This window comes from Choristoneura fumiferana, chromosome 21, assembly GCF_025370935.1.
Source record: "Choristoneura fumiferana chromosome 21, NRCan_CFum_1, whole genome shotgun sequence".
Lineage (NCBI taxonomy): Eukaryota > Metazoa > Arthropoda > Insecta > Lepidoptera > Tortricidae > Choristoneura > Choristoneura fumiferana.
Window position 1 is genome coordinate 8,674,796 of NC_133492.1, and position 25,594 is coordinate 8,700,389.

General features: G+C 35.4%; 1 protein-coding gene across 1 annotated transcript in view; it reads left to right on the plus strand.

Moving 5' to 3' along the window:
• Positions 1-25,594, plus strand: part of CrzR (corazonin receptor) — an 88,749-nt gene that overhangs the window by 45,377 nt on the left and 17,778 nt on the right. Inside the window, exons 2-4 of the mRNA XM_074103817.1 lie at positions 13,457-14,149; positions 16,553-16,736; positions 23,782-23,981. Coding sequence (XP_073959918.1) covers positions 13,493-14,149; positions 16,553-16,736; positions 23,782-23,981 — 1,041 coding nt within the window. The 5' untranslated portion in view covers positions 13,457-13,492. The remainder of the gene's footprint in view (positions 1-13,456; positions 14,150-16,552; positions 16,737-23,781; positions 23,982-25,594) is intronic.

A 25,594-nucleotide genomic window follows, 5' to 3' on the forward strand; every position in this document is an offset into this window, starting at 1 on the left:
TTTAATGGACATGAAGTCTTTTAGGTTTGATTCCTTTCACAAAAGAAACAATGCTTATTGCGTGCTTCTTAACAATCACGTTGGTATTGTTCGTTAGCCAAGTTTTCCCTTCCAGGTGAAAGCTTTAATGATTGAATGAAAAAGTCTCTATATTTGTGAAGTGTTTTTGAAGTGATAGACTTTTTTGTTTATAGTTAGAGTCATTAACGATGACGCGTGCCGTGGTGGTTCTTATTACAATGTCATTAATGGCTAATTTTGACAAAATCACGCGTCTTTGTGGATGGCACTAGGTAAACTCAAGTATTGGAATAAAATAACCCACATAATATTGAAGAGTTTTTGTTAGGCTGTCCTTAAATACAAAACAAATTCTGCTAAAAGCGCTCTGGTATTCTGCACCTAGGTTTCCATCTGTCCACCAAACCATACACTACACTACCTTTTGTTTCCACTTGTATTTTTTATGTATGTTTAATTTGTTCATAGATAAATTCGATAAAGTTGTCTATTTGCTCCGTATTTAGTTCACATGCATGTTAGGTTATTTATTGATCATAAGAAGTATACATTTATAGTGAACATTTTAAACCAAAACTGAATGTAAGCTAAACTAAAACTACAAAGTAAAAATGTCGTCAATTCGTGTTAGGTGTAATATTAAAAGTATAACGAGGGACGAATTATTACCATTAGCTTTATTTTTGTGTAATAATATTTTTTCCATTCATGGCACATTTTATATAATTTTTATACTATTGCCATATTTTATTTACCTCTGATTGTAATTATAAATTACACTTCATTTCGTTTAAAAATTGACTACACTACACTAAATTTTTGTGTTTTAAGGAAAAAAGTTATATTTATTTGCAAAAAAAAAACAAAACGTACCTTTTTATTCTTACGTACCCGAAGGTTAACAATTTTTGTTGTTGATAATTTAGTAGTTTATTTCTGTCACCAAAACTCGATTCAGTATTTATGCCAATTCATGGTAGCTTAACAATCTTCTTGAAATAACTAAAAGAATGAATTATAGAAATGTTAAGTATATAGGCATAACGCGCGCGCATTTACCATAATATGAAGCACTTTTAACTTCAGAGAAAAAAAAGTTGATAAACACTTCCTGCCTGGGGATATCTCCTTCATTTTTAAGTTTTTGCCGCAGGCTTATATAGCACAATGTATTTATTACATATCACATTACAAATATGGATCAAATCTACATACCATATCATATACATATTTTAAATTGCTATAAAATAAATAATACGTGTCAAGTTACAAAATTAAAATGAAATTAAACTAGATTAAATTAATTAAGTAATAATAAAAATAATAGTCTAATAGGCTTATATTACTATTTATTAGTTTGATAGTAAGTAAATACTGATGCAAAACGCAAAATATCGCTTTGCTTCAATATTTTTGTTTCAATGCAAGGCGAAGCTCATACTTTGTAAGTTGAGCGTACAACTTTAATAGCATACAATTGATTTAATTAGTATGTTATGATATGACAGTAACGTGTTATTGTACTACAATATTTATCTGAAAAAGACTAAAAAAGATAAAGTTTAAATAACATATGGCAGTCGCACAACGAGTCCTTGAAAAATTTCACCAGCGATAGGATCACGTTACGTTACATGATGCGTATGACTAATCCTACCTAACTACTCCCAGATAATATTTAATCTAATCCTAATCTATTAATGCAAAAAGGTTTGATGAAGTACTTTAAGCCACTATGTCATCCAGCCTAATACATCGCGGGGCTGTGCACGCACAGTCCTCCTCCCAAATTGTTCTCCCTTGGGCCCTTCTTCCCGCTTCGCATACACCATTGAATTGCTTAGGAAGTCATCAAAGTATATGTATGTATGTAAACTCTTTATTGTACAAAATAACTAACAAACACAATTGACAAACATTGAGATATATGAACAGAGGCAAACTATACTATTGGCGAGTATATGCAGGTTTCACTGAAAAGCTCAGAGTACATTTCCACATTTGGGGGCTCAACTCATGCATGACTATATTAAATTGATTGCAAGGTTAAATAACTGGGATACCATGGCTATGCCACTACGCTTAGATAACAGTGTTTTTGAAAAATATAAATATGACAGAAATCCTTGTATATGTCTCAATATTGATTGATTTTGATTTTAATAAAATGTTGTGCTGAGATCCTAACAATTCCATATACTAAGCTAATTAATCAATCATTTTCAGATATCCGTCGTAAAACTAGTACACAAAAAGGAAGATATCACAGATGTGAATACCTAGCAATAGCCCTACATCCAACATCGGCATAAATATATGAGACCGCAGTGATAAAACGTATTTATCCTTTCTAGGAAAAAATCATTATTCTTAACGAGAACTAATTATGGCTTTAGATAAAGTCGGTCCACAACTGGCACTGAAACCACAACCTGAAAAAATATAATTTATTTAATACGCACTCACAAACATCAAGCCTGTATTCTCAAATGGGGTAGACAGCACACGAAACGTTACCGCTTCGGAGCCACTTTTAGCAATTTTAGGTTTAAAAATATTCTAAGGTATAGTAATTAAAAATATTCTTAGTGAACAAGTGTTACTATACTAGTGTACTATAGCTTAGGCGATTTTTTTAAATTTTCTTATCAAGTAATTTACTTTGTATTGACATAAAATGAATAATTTAGCTAACGTTCTACGGAATGCTTAAAAATGGGGGCGTTTAGAATTGTATAATAATAATATGAAGCCCTAGTCCTTGAATATTTATGTTGCCATGCCCTTGCAGAGCCTCACATAATGTACTACTTGATTATTAGATTATTAGATATATTTCCACCTTTAAATTGTAAACTTAACTTGTAACTTTCAATAAACGATCCTAATTCTAATTGAAAAAAGTGAAAGAAGCTCAATATAGAATACACGTGAGGTAGACGACTCTATGTAGGTCCACTTGTATTGGTTTGTGCTGAGGCACCAAATTCAACCTGGTAGAAAATTATGTTCTTATTTTTTTAAGAGTCAGTTCTATTTTTGCTTTGATTTTATCTCGCTTTTAGTGTACAGTTACACTAAGCTACAACAGCAAATGTCGAGTGCTTGTCACCTTTTCCAAAAGATTATTTTTTCCGATGCAGAGACGTTACCTGGTATTTTTAACGATTGTAAGACACACTATAGCTAGTGTTTCATATAATTTTTAACCTGTTTCCACGCGTTCCTGTGAAAAAGGGTCTCAGCAGACAGGCAAACTGACAGGTGATGAGGCTAAAAGCGTCTTTTTTTCCTTTTGTGTTACGGAACTCTATAAAATAAGTCAAAGTCGAATGCAATGTCGAATAACAGGTGAAAAAGCTACGTACGTGATACAAACACCAGTCTATAAAAAGAAACATGCGTAGCCGATTCTCATAAATTACCAACGATAAAAACCAATTTCGCCTATACTTCTCATATTTTATTATACCGGTCTGTATTTTCGGAAAACCGCGGTTCTCGTAATGTGTCATAAAATGTCGGGTGTGTTGAATAACGATACAAACAAAGTGGCAAATTTTGTTTGCTCCTATTCGAAATTGATGAGCCGTTTTGGCGCTTTATTGCACGGAACTTTATTCTACTCATACTATTATAAAACTGAAAGACTATTATTGGCCTCTTCCATATTAAGACAGCCTGATGGATTTGAATGAAATTTGACACAGAAATTACCTGAAATTGAACAAATGCAGCCTTACCCGGCTCTAGAGTAAACTTGTTACGCTGTGGGACGTGCGCAGGCTGAAAATCAGCTTATGCTGAGCCAGAGCCCATTGCCATCTGCTTATGTTTTTCTGTGGCATTTTTTTTTTTGAATGAGAACAAAAAAAATAACGGTTCTCCGGTTTCAAGGTTAATTAGTGTTCATTGGTACGAACCTACGCAACCGAAAATACAAACTGAGACATGGATGCACAGAAAAACCAGAAAAAGTGACCAGCACTGGGAATCGAACTCAGGTCCTCAGCAATCCGTGCTGCGTGCTAAAACCCCTACACCACTGCTGGACAGGAATCTAGACACGATTTTTCCTATGCATACATATCTCAGGTTGCTTATTTCTACTATGCTACTTAAGCAGCAGCACTAGCGACATCTATGTTTCGTCGACAGACGTCACACTCTTTCGGAACTAACCGCTTACCCAGACAAGAGATGTCGCTACTAACCTACGCAAAGTAACGCCGTATCAATCAATAACAAAAGATATTGCATATTTATAAATAAATACGTTAAAACACCAGTTCCTGTTTCCATGGAAACGCGATAAAAGACAAATAAAAGATCTTCATTAAATCACGGGCTGCAGCTTATTATGGATATTTTGTAATCACTGCCAATATCTTACCTACGATATTTACCTATCGATATATAAATACATACACCTTTTTTGCCCCTAGGCTGACCTAGGGGCAAAAAAGCTAGCAGGGCTAGGCGTGTCTGAACACGCTGCCAGAATTTCAGTGACATTGTAGATGTCTATGAATGAAGTTAGCCTTCAATAGTAGATTGTTCAACAACGGACTAAACCAAGCGATAATGACACGAGATGTTTAGCCACCCGAGCAGAGCGAGGGTGGCTATAGTTCGAGTGCCATTATGGTTGTTGTACTTTTCACTTTGAATGCGAAGAAAAAAAACAATGTTCTGTTCAAAATTACAATATTACTTTTTAAAAACTTACGCTCGCCTAATGGACAGGGCATCTGTTCAAAATTCAAATAGGAAAAAAAAAGTTGTTGCGCGGTTTTTTCTTTTCTTTTATTATTAATGAAGTGACGCTTTAAAAGCTTGCATATTTGGCCAACAGTTTCAAAATTGAAAACTATCTTAAAACTAATTGGACTATGTATAATAAAATGAATTAATCCTTAATATATAAGTAATAGTAGAGATTCATATTCGTAATAATTAATTGTTTTTCACGAAATTAAATCGTGTTTTTTTATATTATTGCACAGTTGTAATTTTAAGGTTATTTCCACGCCCTAAAAATCTTCCATTCACAAACACCGTGTTGGCTGTTTAGTTTAGGGGTATCCAACGTAAATTAAAAAATACTTTAATCCCTAGAGAATAAAAAGGAGCTTTAGTCCCAATATGCAGAGACTAAAGTAACACTATAAGAGCATGAGAAGTGAAAAATATGTAGCCGTTTTGTACGAAAGCTAACTGGGTTCTTCGTTACAATATTTAACGCAATAAAGGATGAAAGTTTGAGTTTGTTAGAGAAAAAAACTCAAATCATTATTTATTCCGCTGCAGTAGCTAGTTACGCTATGGTAGAGCATTGTACGGCTTTTCCTAGAAATAACTGTATCGATATATCGATATCCTTGAAGTCCGGACGTCACCGAAATTCCCCTACGTCACAACTAAAACAATTAATTAGGTACGTGGCAATTAAGCGCTTCTTTCACCCGAATCGTTTCAGCGATACGAGTAATTGAAGGTTAATATTATGTTCTTATAGAAAATGTGCTTGTGTATCTTACACGTGAAAAATTACAACTGGAATTACCCGTGATGTGATGAGTACCTACATTAAGGGCCTGTTTCACCACTTGTCGACTAACTTTAAGCGACGGGTATCAGTTATGCCGTCTCTGTTTGTTTTGTTCGAATAAACAAAGACGGCATTACTTTTACCTTACACTTAAAGTTAGTCGACAAGTGGTGAAACAGGCCCTAACTGTACAATTTAAAGATTTGTGTAGTTTTGAACCGGTCAAACTATCGCCCAAGCACTTTAGTTCCGAAGAGGCTTGTGCTCAGGCGTGGAGTTTAAAAAATATGTTACCGTAAACTACTTCAACTTTGCCCTCTGGCCCCAACATTGACTGATTGGATTTAGAGTCGATAACTTAGCACTCTTATAGGTTTTAAACTTTTATCTACAAGGGAATTATTATTACGGAGGGATAAAAGTTTAATAACCTAAAGGGTGCTGACTTATCGACTCTAAATCGAATCAGGCAATGTTGGGGCCAGAGGACAAAGTTGAAGCAGTTTACGGTAGTAAACAAATAAATAATAATATTTTAATAATATACACAGAATAGATGTCGATATCCGGAGACAACAATCTTCTCACGAACTATAAATTCTAACCAGCTAGCCGCTCAAAGAAAAAACTCTCATAGCGTAGTTGAAACAGAAATTATGGAAAACCAACGAAGTGCGTTTTAGGCAGAATAGGATTATTTATCTATTTATTTACGGCAAAATATTAAATAATCAGTTTTCATGATCTCAAGTTGTAAACCCTACTTAGCTAGTAGTTTTTTTACGTTTTCTATCCACAGAAAGACTTACAACAGCGGACTGATACATGTAAAACTGTTAGGGTTAATATTTATACCTACCGTATTGACTGCGGAACTGTAAAAACGGTGATGACGAAAATAACGCCAAAAAAGACAGACAAATGTTAAGTTAATGGAAGCTTAGGTAATACTCGTAATAGTATATTATTATGAGTGTTAGACTTTAGAGATAGGTACCTACTCAAGTTTCCTTAAGAATCGCCCAGTTATGGAACATCATACAAAGATCGCGGGATCGCGGTGGATGCGGAAAGCACAAGACCGGTCTGAGTGGAGAGCCTTGGGGGAGGCCTATGTTCAGCAGTGGACGTCTTTCGGCTGACATGATGATGATGATACAAAGCTCGGCACTGCTAATATTATGTTAAAAATTGACACCGCTTTTTGCTGACTATATTTTTTTCTTAACTGTACTTCCATTCTTAGGTATCCAACTTATTTAATTACCTATAAGTATATGAAATGTCAAGTGAATTCGACCGGAAGTGGATTCAATTACACTTTTAGGATTCTTCTTCTTATTGCCGACTTAGACTTTTAGGATTTCTATTACCGACACGGCAAGTAAAAGTTTCTAAATATGTATCAAAACGTGATTTAGTCGTATGTTACTATTACTGTGTACATGAGTTATTATTGTTTGGAGTTCGAAACTGGGGAACACGCTCATTATTTTTTGTTAGGGTTCCGGAGCCAAAATGGCAAAAACGAAACCCTTATAGTTTCGACATGTCTGTCTGTCTGTCTGTCCGTCCGCGGCTTTGCTCAAGGACTATCAATGCTAGAAAGCTGTAATTTTGTACGGATATATACGTAAACTATTAATATTATTACTAATTATTAGTAAATTAACTAAAACAATTTCCTTGCTCACCCGCGACCTTACGATAGCTAAGCTTATGCAAAATATGCGTGTTCATGCAGTTCCTCCACCTCCACACTGTAAGAACACACACAAATCACACAAACCCATCTATCACCACCACCACACTACACTGACGCGTTTCGAACTCAACCAGAGCTCATCTTCAGAGTGACACAACCGTACACCATGCTACCAGTTGTTAGACTAACGAACCACAACCACCGTTTTAACTTGTCAGTGTAACTCCCCAAGTACCCACATATGTTTTACGTTTTACGCGGATGAGCAAGGAAATTGTTTTAGTTCATTGATATGGATGGACCTCCGCAAAGTAACGCCTGATTCAATAAATTAATTATTAGTAGTTTATGAGTAAATAGCAGCCTAAGGTATAAAATATACCTAAACTTGGAAGATTCCGTATAAAATACTAAATCCTTAGAAAAATATTACTTAATTTTTTCGTAATGGCTACGGAACTCTATTTTGGGCGTGTCCGACACGCTCTTGGCCGGTTTTTATTTGTTGAAGCGGTAAAAGGAGTACGGGGAGGGGGGCGGACTGAAAATCAGCGCTGCGCAATGCGGGCTTACGCTTGCACTCGCAGCAAATGCCGAGTCCGCTCCTTTTGCCACAAAAAACTGTGTTCTGATTAGGTTTAGTGTAGGTATGTTTTTCTTAAGTAGTAAGCCGTGGTGGCCTAGTGGTTTGACTTATCGCCTCTCAAGCAGAGGGTCGTGGGTTCAAACCCAGGCTCGCATCTCTGAGTTTTTCGAAATTGATGTGCGGAATTACATGTCATATTTACCACGAGCTTTGAGGTGAAGGAAAACATCGTGAGGAAACCTGCACTATCCTGCGAAGCAATTTAATGGTGCGAGTGAAGTTCCCAATCCGCACTGGGCCCGCGTGGGAACTATAGCCCAAGTCCTCTTGTTCTGAGAGGAGGACTGTGCCCAGCAGTAGGACATATGTAGGTTGGGATGTTTTTCTTTCATTTTCAACTGTTTATTATTTTATTATTTGTTTTTTTTTGTGACAATCAATGATTTCTTTCTTTCTTTCTTTCTTATTATGTCAGTTTAACAACAATGAAGGGGCGAAGAAACTAGGTAAATATGCGTAAATAGAAATGTTATTATGATGATAATAGTAATAATTATAATTTTAATTTATTTAAAGCTGACTTGTACTCACTTTTAAGAAGTGTGTGTTTGCTGGATTCATATACGTAATTGATTACTGTGATAGGTTTAAGAACTGAAAACAAGATGTTTATTATATTAACATAAGTTTTCATAGAGTAATCTTAAATAAAAGGGATTCGATTTGTAGCATTCGAACATGGCGGATGTAGACAATATCTAATTTTGCTATTTCTGTTTCTTTGGCTAGTTGAAGTATAATTTTGATAGTGTTTTATGCGGCGATTAACCTTAACAGTGAACAGTGATCACAAAATTCTATATTGCTCTCGTGTCTAACATTTTTTAATGCGCAAGTGGTCTTCACGTGGTTTCTGGAATTTTACTACCAAGTTGCAAAAACTACAATCACCGTACAACGTGCGTCTCTAAGAGAGTTTACCTTGACATTGGCGAAATTGTCCTAATAATTAGGACAGAAAAGCCATATCTTAAAAGAGAAGAAGAAGAAGAATCTTAACTAAAACATACCAATTGAATTTACTGTTAGACATTAATAAAAGAATAACTTTCAAAGTACTTCATAAATGTCTGATAAACAATGGAGAAATGTCTATGAGTGAACAGTTTATTTTAAAATACTAACATTAATGACCATTTATTTCGGGCAACAATAATGTAATACTCATACCCATACAATACATACAACACCCATATCAATAATAATGATATAATAGAATCGTTTTATCAATAAATCAATATTAAGTGAATGAGTCAAGATTAAGATTTCGTCATGTCCTTCGAAAGGTCAAAGTTACGATATATTAGAACTCGTAAAGAAATATTTTTGCCAATTTCAGTACCCACGTACCTACGAAATTCGCTAAATCAGGGATCCTTTTAACTTCTGATCTCCGTTGGAAAGAAATGGAGAGCCATCAAACCCTGATTTTTCGGTGATTTTATCACTATTAGAAACGCAGGTACTTTCTAAGTTGCTTAGACGTGATTTCTTGTTTGTAAGTGTACTACTTAATTACCACTCTATACTTAATGTAGTTTTTCTCGTATTCCTGTATTTATATCTAACTATCCAATATTAGCAGAGCCTTGCTTCCAAGCAAAACGTACGTGGTGTGGAGTCATTTGTACTGGTTTATTGTGAACCCATTATTTATTTGATTTAATTTTTATTTGTCGTGTAGCGGCAATAAAATCAGATTACATATGTATAACTTTCAGTTGTCTATCTATTACAGTTCTTGAGAAACAACCATGTGACAGACAGACGGACAGTGTAGCAACATTGATGTGGTTCCATTTGTCACTAATTGGGTACAGTACCCTAAAAATAACATGAAATATGGCGATTCAATGACAGAAGCTTTAATACAAATTTTGTTACTAAGTTTTGACCATTTCGAGATTATGGTCGTCTGTATTCAAATTTCCATGCAAATCTACGTACCACAGAAAAAATAAATCATTAAAAAAACCTAGTTAACCTGTATAACTTTTCCATCATCTGACCCTGGACATTCTTGGTGATACTTAGTGTGTCTAAGAATATTCTTACAAAAGTTGGAAAACCCCCGACATTGTCACTTAAATAATAATAATAATGTTAATAGAAATATTCACCATCACAAACCAAAAATTACAATACAAGACAGATAACATTATTAAGTGAGGCAAAATGGACATGAGACTCAGCGAGGTCGCTGGTTTTCAGTCTCCAACCAAACTTCAAAGTTCAATATCTCAAAAACGGCTGAACCGATTCTGATGAAACATGTCTAAGAACCATCGCTAGAAAACCTGCTTTCAAATAAAAATCGCATTCTCCTTTAAGAGCTACGGTGCCACAGACAGACACACAGCGGTCGAACTTATAACACAAAAGGAATGTAGTTCGTTCGTGCGTCGGAGGTTAAAAACCAAAACGGCACGGCAAGGCACGTTGTTATAAATTAGTGTATGGCTTCGCCTCCGTAATCAGATCAACTTGATATTACCATATTAATTATTATTGCCATCAGAACTTCGTATTAATGCCAATTTTCGAGCAATAGAGCAATAAAAAGTGGGTGACAATAAAGTTCAAAGATTTTAGAATTCACTAAAAAAACCATAATTACAATAGTACTTACAATACACACATTATTCATGCACACTAAGGGGCTGTTTCGCCATCCATTGATTAGTGTTAACTGACGGTTAAATGTGATGCCGTCTCCGTCTAAACAAAACATCACACAACATCATATTTAACCGTCAATTAACACTAATCAATGGATGGTGAAACAGCCCCTAAAAATTTTGACTTAACTGAAATAGATATTTATCGATAGGTACAGATATAATCTTAATCTCGACGATGATTTCCACGTTAATGTCGCCAGTGGTTCCCAAAATGTCAACATCGTACTCTAAATTGTTAAACAGACCTTTCATCGTGTGGGAGCTTTGTACCAACTAGTCGAATCTCTATAACGTTTTAAACTTTCGTGATTCTCACTCATAGTCAATATACCACAAACGGGACTTATCACGCTATTATTACACAAGTAATATTTACCTCGACGTTTCGGCAACGTTACAGTTGCCGTGGTCACGAGTAGACTGAAGTGTGGGGTGTCAAGTCTGCCTAGCAGCGCGAGTTCTTCGAACTACCCGCACTTGATCACTAATAGTGCCGGCAGTCGTATCACGAACTACCCGCACTTGGTCACTTTTTTTAGTCACCCTATCACACCGACACACAACACTAACAACGTCCGATCGTCCCTCCGAACATTCATCCCGACGCCGACACTTATTAATAACAGGATTCCACGAAGATGAAAGCTTATACCCATCGTCCCGGTTGAAATTCTTATGCTCTTTTATTTCAACTGCTTTTTCTTGAGTAAAAATGACGTTCCGTGGACAGAATTTTGGGATTGTGAAGCTCAATCCAGTGGTTTGGCCCTGACTCTAACAAATGCTCCGCTATGGCTGACTTGTTTATCTGGCGATTTTTAGCAGCTGCAATGTGTTCCTTGACCCTCTCAGCTATTGTTCTTTTCATCTGTCCGATATAGGAACTACCACAACTACAATCAACCCTATAAACACCCAGTGTTTGGAAGGGAACGACATCCTTGGGTGTCCTAATATGCCTCGCGACTTTGGACAAAGGCGTGTACACCACCTTGATGGAATACTTACCTAACACGGCTCCAACTTTGTCCGTCACTCCTTTCACATAAGGCATATATGCAGGCTGTCTAGCTACATCAGGATATCTGGTTCTACGTTTCCTTCTAGGCTGCCATTTATTCACCACATATCCGTTACGCTTTAGTACCTCCTGAACATGTCTCAACTCGTCTTCAACAAATTCAGGCAGACTTGACACCCCACACTTCAGTCTACTCGTGACCACGGCAACTGTAACGTTGCCGAAACGTCGAGGTAAATATTGCTTGTGTAATAATAGCGTGATAAGTCCCGTTTGTGGTATATTGACTAGTCGAATCTCTAATTATATCATTTTCTTTTGGTATTTTCCCAGGTGTAATTTCAAAAATTGCCTCACATGCCAAACCTACACCCCATTTTTATAATAAAAAAAAGAAAGAGGGCAGTGGACCGACTTCCTTCATTTGAATAATTCATTATTCATTATGTTAAGAACTTGCTTCAAGTAAATTTATTTATTGAGAAGGCGTAAGTTGTAAACCAAGTATAAACTTGTTGCAAATTAGGTTTAGGTAACAAAGTACTTTGTAAGATTGTAAGCTTATTTAGTTATAAATTATGTTTGACCCTTAATGTGTTTCTAATTGTATCCGTCCTAAATTAAACTTAAAGTTACCAAAGCTAGCACCGTCTCCAGAAAATACCTAGTAGGAATAATTATTTATTTTAGATTTTTAAAAGATGAAACTTTCTAAGGTCGGTTTAGCTTTTTAAAATTACTTTATTTATATATTTTTCAATTTCAAATTTAATTGAAACTAATAAATAACTCAATTATTTTCTCAGTTGAGTGCCTATACTCAATTTTTTTTGTCTTTTACGTGGATGACATGACTATTGTTTCAACTTCAAATTACGCTGTTAAGCCATGCAGTTTTTCTTGTACATTACACATTTAAATTTATAATTATTATTTGTGAAGTCGATTAAAAATGTACCGCACCTTGCAACTGAACCCTAACACGTGTGTTAGGCCAGCACTTTTTTCATCACAGTCGATAGTAATAGCACCACTTGAGTAGCCAAATGATAACGAAATGTCATTACCAAACGATTCAATGAACCCATATGCCATGCGTGGCTTATCTAGATTGATATCTGATATCCAATATACAGTGTTTACAAATAGTATACTTAACCAATGCCAACACCAAAGTCACGGGTAATGACAGTTGAATAAATTAAACATCGATTTGTTAAGTATGGTACCATTGTTGTTTTTTACATATAGCGCAATGTAATGAAACAAAAATTACAAAAGATGTAATTTTTTTTTGTTTTACTGTATTCTCATGCAATGATAACCAATAACATTTCAGCCATATTAGGTACAACCTGCAATAAAAAAAATCTTATTCACAAAAAAATACAACACAGTACCCAAACATAAAATTGCACACAGGCTAAACATGATTAGAATATCTTAGTAAACATCTTTGAACAACGGTTTTCTTTTCAGACAATAATTCTGATTAGATTTCACAGTCAAGACAAAAGACAAACTAGTAAATTAAGTCTTACCGAGAAAGTATAAAATGATAAAGCCCAGAACCGGCTTGGGTGTGCAAGGATTTATTTAAGTGCTTCTCTAAATAAGGGAACGTTTTTACAGCAAAAAGCTAATTCCTTTGAAGATTTCTTGGTTTTGTGTGTTGGACGTATTTTATGAGAGCTAAAATTAATCTCTTAGCTAAAACAAGGAGACGAAAATGTTTCCATAAAACAAAACACCTGCAATGGGGTAATTTAACTCTTGAATTTATTTAACAACATATTAGTTTTCTTTAATGTTTGTTGTTAACTTGTTTCAGGTTATCTACAAATAATTTGGCTACGTATGACGAAACATGGGGCGCGTAGGCAACAATACCACATTATATAACGATGATCCACTAGACCTCACTTTCCAAACAAATATAAGCTCTGACGCAGATATCTTACCGGCATTTATAATATGGCCAATAGAAAAATGCATAGAAGCAAATTTAATAAACCTGACAGATGATATTATGAATAGTATTTATTTTTACAATGGTTCAGAAATAAAATGCAGAGAGCACGCTCCTGTTTTGACAAGAAGTACCTTCGTACGAGCGAGTGTTTTGTCTGCTATAGCTGTATTGTCATTTTTCGGAAATGTGGCAACGATAATAAGTATTCGAAGAGGCAAACGGAGCAGAGGTCGCGCAAGGCCGTCTTGGACAGCGATTTACAGCCTAATATTTCAACTAAGCATCGCTGATCTCCTTGTAACGATATTCTGTATAGGAGGAGAAGCTGCTTGGTCGTTCACAGTGGAGTGGTACGCGGGAAATGTGGTGTGCAAATTGTTCAAATTTGTACAGATGTTCTCGCTTTATTTAAGTACATTCATATTAGTGCTCATTGGAGTTGATCGATGGCTGGCTGTCAAATATCCTATGAAAAGTATGGCCACGGCAACCAGGAGTGGAAGACTCGTTATAATTGCTTGGGTTATGAGTTTCATATTAAGCATACCGCAGGTGAGTGTTTCAAGTTTTAAAACTAATTCTAGTTACCAAGTCTTCAAGCATTTGCGACTCTAATTACTTTGTGCGAAGTGGGATACTAATGCTTCTTCATGTTAAATTTAACCGCAGCAATTAAAACTATGATGGACCTTAATAAAAATGATGTGAACAAAAAGTTAGACAAAAAGTATTATCGATACAACGGAGTTAACCTTAATATTACATAACAATGGTTACGCGAAATGTAAATTCATAGTAACATACTTTGCATAATTCGAAATTAAATACGCGAAGTGGCTAAAAATACCTGGAGCGAATTCAAACAATATTGCCTCGAGTGCACGCTTTTGTTAATTTTGTAAAGTATTATTTATTGTTTTGAGGCCACCAAACAAACAAAAAAAACTAGAATGTAGTTTTAATCTATGTTCATCTGTTACTTTACTCCTTAAATATTACATACAAAAATCATCGGCTTTAATTCGATAAATAAATCCTCAGCAGATATCAGGAAAACCTTCTACCATTGTCATAGGAATGACAACTAAACACATTTTGAATACATTATCTGCTGATTCGATATGGATTTCAACTTTCTGTGCCACGGCGAGAAAACAATAACAAATTTGTACACTCATACGGCGTCATTTTACAACCTTGGGGCCAATGTTTCTTGAACTAACACAATGTTTTCAACTTCAATGATCAGTGTTACTTACCCGGGATCAAATTACCATTACTTTTTGCCACGCTGACAGATTCGTATTAAATTGCCAGTTTAAGTAGATATTTACGACAAAGTAATGATGAGAATAATGTCGTGAATAGTTTCAAATGGTTACCGATGTGACGTTTCCCTATCTTTGTAAATAGAATCATTCTTACCGCGAAATTTAGCTCCTTTTATGCTTAATGTGTTTTACATCATTAATCTGCTAATGTAGAACTTTGTTCTATTTAGGTAAGGCGGCTTACTAAGTAGTCACATCTGTTGAACCTTTTCTGTGGTAGATTATTGTAGTATCATTGGCTTCGCTGAAATATATGCCCGGGAATAATTATAATAGTAGTAATAGTAGCGTTAGCAATAATGATACAAAATTCCGTCAATTCCAAGCTCAAGCATTCAACTTGATTTCGTGTCTGTTCTATGACTAACACTTATTTTAATGTAAATTTTCAAAGAACGCTTTAAAGTAGCCATCTTAGTCATTACAATAATGACAGTTTACTCTTTCATAACAGAAGTTGAATTTGCATATCAGCAGTTTCTGGTCCAGCCGCTTCTTCCGACCTTTTCAAAAGTTCGTGTGCGTTGTCAACCCCTAATGCTAATTTAGTTCCGTATGTTGACAAATTAAACAACGGTGACTATTATTAAACTGTGATGAGACTAGGAATGGAACCGAGAGTCATTTCACACTTATGTTAAAGTGTATGCAGTATCAAATAGGTAAAGTAAGTCAACAGTAACTTAAAGGGTAATTACTCGAACGTTTATTTTATTTGATTTACGTGGGCAGAAAGAATATTATATTACAGTTTCTAGGTTATATAGTAGAAGTACAGGATGTCTATAAAATAATCGAAAATTTCATCAAATTCTACAGCTTATTCAGTATTAGGGAGAGTTCAACTGATTACCCTTGTAAAAGTTTTTCAAGAATATTTCATTTAGATAAAAAAATGTTTTAGTAGTGCCTACTTATATAATATATATTATACTACATGTTGCCTAAGCTGTTGCCCGCAGCTTCGCCCCCCAATTTTGTTTCACAAAAACCTTGTCCTGGCAATAACGAACAAAAGAATTATCCAATTTGGTGCCGTCGCAGCGTAAGTTATGTACATTCCGGTGATTCTTTTTATTTATAATACCTGGACGACCGAGCTTTTCTCGGGCTAAAACTCGTTAAAAAGCATTTTCCCAGAGATAAGACCAAGCTAGATCAATTTGTCATTCCCGAAAACCCCTACATACCCAATTTCATCGAAATCGTTGGAGCCGTTTCCGCTTTTGCCCGCGACTTCATCTGCGTAGATTTTATATATTTACACAATACTTCATAGGAATGATGTTAGTATCCCGCATTGCCCGTTTCCGTAACTTCCGCTAAATAATCAACTGAAAAATCTGATCACCAAGTTTCACATCTAAAATGCTCAAGGAATAAGATAAGACGGTAATATCTTACAAAAACCACTAACCGACTACTTAAATGTTACAGGTTTACTGATATTCAATAGGCCCTACGAGTATAATTTCGTATTAGTTGCAATCAAATGATTGAGAATTCGTAGCAATGGGAGAAAATAAATTAATCACTAACAAAAAATCCCTCGCTCTGAGCGTAGTTCTGATGAAAAGGGGACACTTGTTTTCTACTTAACGTGTGTACCTTTTCTTTGTTTCAGGCAATTGTATTTCGAGTGGCTGAAGGGCCGTTTGTTGAGGAATTTTACCAATGTGTTACACACGGATTTTATACAGAAAGGTGGCAGGAACAAGCATATACAACACTGTCGCTGATTTTCATGTTTGTCATGCCGCTTCTTATACTAGTCTCGACTTACGTCTCTACTGTCCGGACTATTGCTCGTAAGTATGTTTTTCATTTTTTTTTAAGGTGGGTCAAACTATATCTCATAAGTCTTCGTTGAGAAAACTTTTACACTATCCCACGATGCTCCTAAAAGTATGTAAGCCTCTTACATAACAACGTCATGTACCTCGTATATATTATATGAAGATTTCTTAATATTAAAGCCCTTTTACATACTACTACTCTCAAATGAAATTGATAAAAATAATATACTTATTATAAAAATATATAGTATACATATTTAGGTTAACAATAGGTAGGTATTTAAATTTCAAACCAGCCAAATGCAAGTCGGGCTCATACTCAGAAGGTTCTGTTTAAATTTGAAACTAAGTAAAATATTAGATAAGTAGATTTGTAAGTATTTCATTGTCACCTCCACTTCACGCGTGATCTTATTAAAGTCAAATATTTTGGAGATCAGTGATTTGGGATATTTTTCTTTACTTATGTCCTTCTTACATATTGAGAGACTTGCATAGCATACGTACCTCGTTATATAAATAGGTAGCATATCACCGGGTTCAAGAATTACTTGCAAGTAAAAAATAGATGTGTTTGCGCATATACCGGGTGTGGCCTGTAATACGAGCAAATTATTAAAACATAGATCGTAGTCGTCAAACTGAACAACATTAATGAACTAAAAGAATTTCCTTGCTCACCCGCGACCTGACGATAGCTAAGCTTATGCAAAATATGCGTGTTCATGCAGTTCCTCCACCTCCACACTGTAAAAACACACACAAATCACACAAACCCATCTATCATCACCACCACACTACACTGACGCGTTTCGAAGTCAACCAGAGCTCATCTTCAGAGTGACACAACCGTACACCATGCTACCAGTTGTTAGACTAACGAACCACAACCACCGTTTTAACTTGCCACTGTAACTCCCCAAGTACCCACATACGTTTTATGAAACAAAACAAAACTACCCACAAATTTTTAATAAATAATAATAATTATAATAATAATAATAATGATAATAATATTTTGCATAAGCTTAGCTATCGTAAGGTCGCGGGTGAGCAAGGAAATTCTTTTAGTTCATTGATATGGACCTCCGCAAAGTAACGCCTGATTCAATAAATTATTTGAACAACATTAGTTCAGCGACTTAAAAATACTCATACTCATACTCCTTTATTGGTAATATCATTATTACTTACATGTCATTTTGTTAAATTATTCTTAATATTATTATATTCTAAAGCTAATTAATTTAATAATTTTCAGTAAGTAATAGCATTTGGCTTAAATTTATCATGGAGTCGATCAATAATGGAGTCTTTAGATTTTCCCTTTTTCATAGTAATTAAATACTGTTATCGAAGTACGCTATCCTATAACCCAACTGACGTCGCCTGTCACGCTACAAACATCAAGCATTTTGCTTTACATTGCTTCTTCAAATAAATTTTAAAATGTAATATTTTTTAAAAAATATATGCCTATTTTTAAAAGTTGCTGAACTAATGTTGTTCAGTTTGATGAGTACGATCTATTTTTTTATTATTTGCTCGTATTACAGGCCACACCCGGTATTAAAACAAAACTGTACGTGCGAGCGTATTCTGTGGAAAAGCATGTTCGACTTTAGATAATCCTTCAAACGTCCCGCGTAAAGGACAATAAATCTAAACGAGCTTCCTAAATCAACTAATCGCTAAAGCTTTGTTATCTCCATACCGTCAGACTAACATTTGAATACGAACAATATACAAATATTGATTCAATTTCCCCTGCACAATGTGTTACAAAGACAGATTATTAACACATCCACAGTCACAGTGTCGACGTGGAAATGCGTTTTACGTAGTTTAACCCAGTTCCTTAGTCACACGTGTTAATAAGTAACACGTACCATCAAACATAATGGAATACGGTACGCGGGACCTTGTCATATTAATGTTGTATGTGATTTTCTGCAAACACCTTGCCTGACATTGATTAACGACGTTAATACTGATACGGTTCTTTAAAAGTATAGTCTAACAAATAATAATTTCATTTGTCGCTAGCAATTGAGTTGATAATTGCGAGAAACAATTAAAATACCCGAACGTACTTTGAAGCATAGCTTGGGCAGATAACAATCTAAACGAACGGATAACATCGTGATTAAGTAATGACCAAGAAATAACGACGTTTTTAGCCTTTTGGAGTTTTTGTAAATTTTTATTATATAATGAACGGTCATAATAATTACTTTATGTAAAAAAAATACCCAACGATAGACAGAGACAGAGTACTCTTTGGGTACTTGCACAATCGATATAGGTTTGTATAATAAACGTTTCAAGAGACTTTATCTATTCTACTGAAAACTCGTGATAAAATATTTATTTTTCGAGTACAAAATACAAATGGCTTACTCAGTGGCTAAATAAGAAAAAAGCATGCTGAAATATGTGGTGCATAGGAGAAATTTGTGTCTAGACTCCTGTCCAGTGGTGGTGTAGGGATATAGCACGCAGCACGGAATGCTAAGGACCTGAGTTCGATTCCCAGCATTGGTCTCTTTTTCTGGGGTTTTCTGTGCACCTATATTTCACGATTTCACGGGATGACCGTAAAAGTAACAAATTTGGAGTTGAAATAAAAAATACAAAAGCCTCCAAAAACAAATCTTGACTTACTAAGAAGACACAAAATTGTGTACACATAATTCTTCAATCGACCAACTTGTGCTCAATCAAGAAGTAGTAAAACAATTTGCTAACAAGTAAAATAGATTCCTTTACTTTGGAGCAAGCTGACGGGTCCCTGCAAACTTCCAAATAAATATTTAATGTTGTTCTACCCGAGTTGTCTGAAATATATGACTACATTATGCGGACTCATAACCCTAAACCGCATGTGTGTCTTACCATATCCGGTCTTAGAACAGGACGGATCCATCTCTTGTTCACTCTCTATTAATAACTACAACTACAAATTCAGGGCTCCTGCACAGAGGTGTGGAATGCAAACAAAAACAACTACACTATTTTCACGAGGAAGTTTTAGTAAAAGTTTTTACTAATCCTCAACTGACGCCGACGACACCCACTTTGTCAAGAGTGTGCCAACTTACTAGGAGCATCATTCCTACAGTCAACACAAGTAAACAGAAGCAATAATAGCGTAGTATGGCAGTGACAAATTTCTTGATCCCTTCCATATATTATCCCTAATTACCGCCTAAAACTAATCTCCTTTTAGGTAAATGTTTTCGACGTCTGTTTAGTAATATAAATCACGTACAACCATGCTTTAAAATGTGTTTAATAATTAGTTATCCTTTCATTTACAAAAGCACTGTATAGTAGCTTCCCCTATTTTAGACTTTTAAGCTCACTCTTTGTCGAACCCTAACTGAATGCTCTTCTCATCCACTCAAAGGTTGAGACCCCTTAAAGGGATAAGTCCGCCTTTTTACAAGTATCTAAAAGTTTGTCAATTGTATTTTGTTTCTATTATTTAGTGTAATAAAGAGTTTACATATATACAAATACATTTTGCAAAATTACTTAAAAGCCAAATACTTACCTATATAAGTTTAGTATGCGCCAAGTGACGTCGGGTATCCAAATTCAGTAACTATTTCAGTATTTTAAAATTTGTAATCCGAATTGATTGAACTCGTCAGAAATAAATTACGATAAGAGGTTCAAAGAAAGAAAAACTTATAAAACGTATTTCGTATTTTCAAGAAATTCACAATTTAATTACGGATCATAAGATTACAAGTATTTTGAAAAGCTATAAAATTTCTACATACAGTTGTAAAGATTCACGCTTTAAGGAAAATATTTACCTAAATAACGGTACAGGTATGTTAAAATTAAAGTAATTGTGAAGTTATTCTTGTTGACTGAACAAAGATAATTATTATCTTGTTTGGTCTATGGAAACATTCTAAGGGCTCTATATTATTAAGAAAAGGGTTCGTTTTACACCTCGTGCACTCAGCCTTTTAATTGTCTTCGGAAAGATTAAACTCATTCGACATGGCCAAACTCCATCGATCACAAGTAATAATCAGAAAGCCTGAATTAACATAAGGGTCAGAACCGAATCGTAAAGTTATAAATTTGACGAACAATTGAAATTGCACACATCTACATGTGGATGGGGTACTTATTTTTATTAATATCAATAACATGCTTTCATAATGGGACATGGCATAAACCCGTGAGTGAAAAGTTAACATATTGACATGTATAGGCTGGTTTAGTATTGTAATATTGTTATTTATAAAGATAAGTTCATCATCAGCATTTTTTCTAAAATACGATTATGTCCAGTATTGTCTTTACCCTTCACCAAGAGTCTTTAGAGATTATTTTTGTCCTACCTTCAGTACGAAAAACTACTTGGAAGTTTAGCTGTGATATTTTAAGGTATCATCTTACTACGAGTACGTAGAACAGGATCCAAATAAAAGCTCGCAGTACGTTTTCAATGAACATAACTCACGACTAAGTATTCACGAGTCATAAAAAAATCCAAACTACTGGATGTGATGTAAAGACACCTTAGGAATATTGGTTTCAAACCCTCAGAGCTTGCATCTTTGAAATTTTCAGAATTCATGCGCGAAATTCCATTTGAATCTTACCACAAGAGATTAATGGTGAAGGACAGTATTGCGAGAAACAAGCAAACTAGACCTGATTGGAATCAACCCTCCACAAGTCAGCAAATTAAAAAACTGATTTTCCACCGTATATACAATACGATTGAATGAATCTTTATTGCACACCAAAAAATCAGTACAAAAAAAACAATGATGATGATGGCTCGTGCTGCGTCATCGGGTAGTGTAAAAGTACCTTTGCAGAGCGATGTTGTTAGTGTTGTGTGCTACCCTACATTTGTCAGTTACAACGAAAATGACGTTGAAAATTAACGCGGGTAGTTGTGCGCCGGTGTCAGTTTCGTCGGGTAGAAACGCGAGCAGAGCGCTGGTGCGAAGTGCGTGTGTTGCAGCAGCCGCCGAGTCGCGTTGCTCCTAACAAGAAGGGTTACTGGTTAGCCCGAAACATGTCGAGCTAAACTCGATTTAAGACGTGAGTTATCCGGGTCACTATAATTTAAGATGATGATCGTTTTAATGATCATTTCCTACTGGTATGTAATCGTGCATGATGAGGAAATCAAGAACACTTATCTTATTAATATTAATGGTACGAAACACTTATCTGTAATTAACTGAGCTGATTAGGGTTTGATCCTGATCAAGAAACCCATCTGTAATTTGTTTTCGACTGTCCTATTTTTTTCTGAATACCTTTATCAAAAAATTTAAGGGCGTTTTTGATATTTGCCTCGGAATTGGATCTATGGAAGCTGACCCGAACTATATCACTTAATAACAATCTCAAATTTCGGTGCAAAGTTTATGAAGCCATTAACGATACAACAATTGTTCGGGCAGGTATTTTACATCAAAGTAACTTCTTAGCAATTAGTTTAATCTGCGGTTGTCGGGAAAAATGCTTTTTGTCAAGTAAACTCCCAAAGTTGCTGATAAACTTCAACATTAATTTGTAATGAGCATTCTAGCGAATGTGACATTACTGGTAAAAACTCATAAAATAAGCGATGACCAGACCGACGACCAGATGGCCTACCGACTTCAAAAATATTGAAAACAATTTTCTACTAGTCAAAATAGCACGCACAGGGCTTATCACACACACACACACACACACACACACACACACACACACACACACACACACACACACACACACACACACACACACACACACACACACACGCACGCACGCACGCACACACACACACACACACACACACACACACACACACACACACACACACACACACACACGAATTTCTACTCAAGAATAGTACGTGAAGCAGTTGAAATAAAAAAGCATAAAAATTTCAACTGGGACGATGGTTATAAGCTTTCATCTTCATGGAATCCTGTTATAAATAAGTGTCGACGTCGGGATGAATGTTCTGAGGGACGATCGGACGTTGTAAGTGTTGTGTGTCGGTGTGATGGGGTGACAAATAAAAATGACCAAGTGCGGGTAGTTCGAAGGACTCGCGCTGCTATGCAGACTTGACACCGCATACTTCAGTCTACTCGTGACCACGGCCACTGTAATGTTGCCAAAACGGCGCGGTAAATATTACTCGTGTTGTTAGCGTGATAAGTCCTGTGCGTGGTATTTTGACTATGAGTGAAAATCACGAAGGTTTAAGATATTATATTATAATATTCTACCAATTTGAAGTTGGGGCCTCAGTACGAGCCAGCAGGAATGGAACTATAGTCGTCTACCTCAACTACATACTATATATTGGGCTTCAATCACTCCTGCTGGCTCGTGCTGAGGCACCAACTTCAAACTAGTAGAAAATTTATTTTCAAGGTTTTTGAAGTCAGTTCCATTTTTTGGTAAAAAGTTTTTTTCATGGTTTTTAGTGATTTGTAGCCAAAGTGCATCTCACAATGATTCCATTAAGCTCAAACACAGCGTAGTTATATTATTTTATAATAGAGTACCGGTACCTACGGTCTTCTTTATCAGATCCAATGATAATTTATGAATGTAAGTATTTGATTTGGTGTTAAAAATGCCAAAACCGCTAAGGTGTCCTTTTAAAATTTGAGGATTGCCCTTGATTTCTCTGCCATCATCAGATCCTAACTTGTGACAATGGGACCACCTCGGAAGTATGTCCTCTAGAACAAAAAAGGCATTTTGAAATTCGGCCCACAATTACGGAGTTATCGCGTAACAAACACACAAAACCTCCTCCTTTTTTGAAATCGGTTGAAAAGACTTAATATAATACAGAAAACAGAATCACATAACATTTATTTTAGAGTCTGACTGATACAAATACATATTTCCTGTACAACTAAGTTATCTGTATTTCAGCGATCTAAATTTTAACTTCCCTTAAAAAACCTTTAGTCTCTCTTGTGAAACTAACTAAACATCTTGCGGGATCCCGGAACTGCCAATGCTTTTCAACTTTTTAATGACTTTGTAAATTCTTTTACAGAAAGCGAAAAAGTATTCAAGCCAGAAGTAATTAGACATGAAAAGTATCTTACTCCGGATATGAACAGAAGAAGACTCATTGATCGAGCAAAGATGAAGTCTTTGCGAATGTCTGTGGTCATCGTTGCAGCATTTCTGATCTGGTGGACACCTTACTATGTTATGATGGTGATATTTACATTCCTGGATCCTGACAAGAAAGTAAGTAAAATAATATCACATTGTAAGTAAAATAAATAACCACCTTAATTTAAAGTTAACTATAATTTTAGAACAGAAGCCTAACAAGCGTTTATGAGCAGGGGCTAAGTCTATTAATATTATGTTTACAATAGGTTCGTTGGCCTGCATTATTAAGTTCGTTTACTGTAGTTTTAAAGACGTTATATCTCTAAATACATCAGCAAAACATAAGTTTGGGCAAGAGCTATTGAATTTAATCCTATTGGTGGTGTTAAAAAATCACTTTATATTTTGTGTATATTCTCTGCATTGCTTGTGGATGCCACTCAAAAGCCTAAAGAAGACGAGATTCCGAAGTATAATATTAAATTTGACTCCACGAAGTAAAGCCTTTTTCATCTCTCTTGTTCGGAAAGTTTAATTTTCATGGGTAGATAGCCGGGTGGAAAATTGCGTTTTCATCTCTAGGGTGGAATGTATTTTTTTTTTAATTTTTCGATTAGCCACGGAGTCGAAGATAATTGAGTTACGTCAATGACACTTTTTTGGTTCACGTTTCGGCATGGCCATCTAGATGCACGTCGTGACCAAGGAGTTTATATACAATGGAGGTTGAACGCCGAACATCCGTTTGAAATAAGAAATTTCATCTTTATTACGTCACGAACATATTCCATCTCTTTCTTTAGTTAGGTTGAGGAAGAAATGTAAGTCATTCGTGAAATTTGAAAGAAAGACATGGAATATATAAATAAGTAATATAGGTACTTTTTCGTTCGGCGTTCAACCTCCAGTTTTGTATATAAGCTCCTTGGTCGTGACCAACTCGATTTTTTTTATAGTCGGCCGTTGCAAGTGGCCAGGTCGAAAAGGTACCGTTGGAGTTTGGATATAAGTAAATTCATATTTTCATTTTTTTTTGTAGTATTTTGCTTTCCTCACAGTCAAAATGAAAAGAAGAGTGGCTAACTCGGGTGAAATTACCATTTCCCCTCGAACTAATGGCGCTCTCACTTCGTTAGAGCGCCATAAATATCTCGGGTGAAATGGGTCACTTTCCACCATTGGTTATCCATCTACTAATCATCTGTAAATGGTTGTTGTAATGTTAACTTACATTTGTTTGTCTTTATTTGTCATTTCAATATTTATCTTTGCCAAAAACATATTTTTTATTATTATCAATTAATGGTATCTAACTAAATACAACCTTTATAGTTACGCGTTGCCAGACTTTGGTGTCAGTTCCTAGTAAAAGAGCAATGCCGATTAAAAATACAAACTGAAATATAGATGCACAGAAAAACCAGAAAAATAAGACCAACACCTGGGAATCGAACCCAGGTCCTCGGTATTCCGTACCGCGTGCTATACCGCTACACCACTGTTGGTCAACGGCACAACACGAATTTCCCCTATGCACCACATATCTCAGCTTGTTTGTTTCTTATTTAGCCACTTAAGCAATGAAGCTAGCGACATCTATGCCGTAGCCCTCATCGAGAAACTTGCCACACCAACGTTTGCCATAAAATATATAGAACCGTGCTGTTTTCAGGATTTTTTTAAATGTCATCATATAGAATGCACTAGGTTAGGTTAGGTTAGTTTAATATCAACTCTGAAGAAAT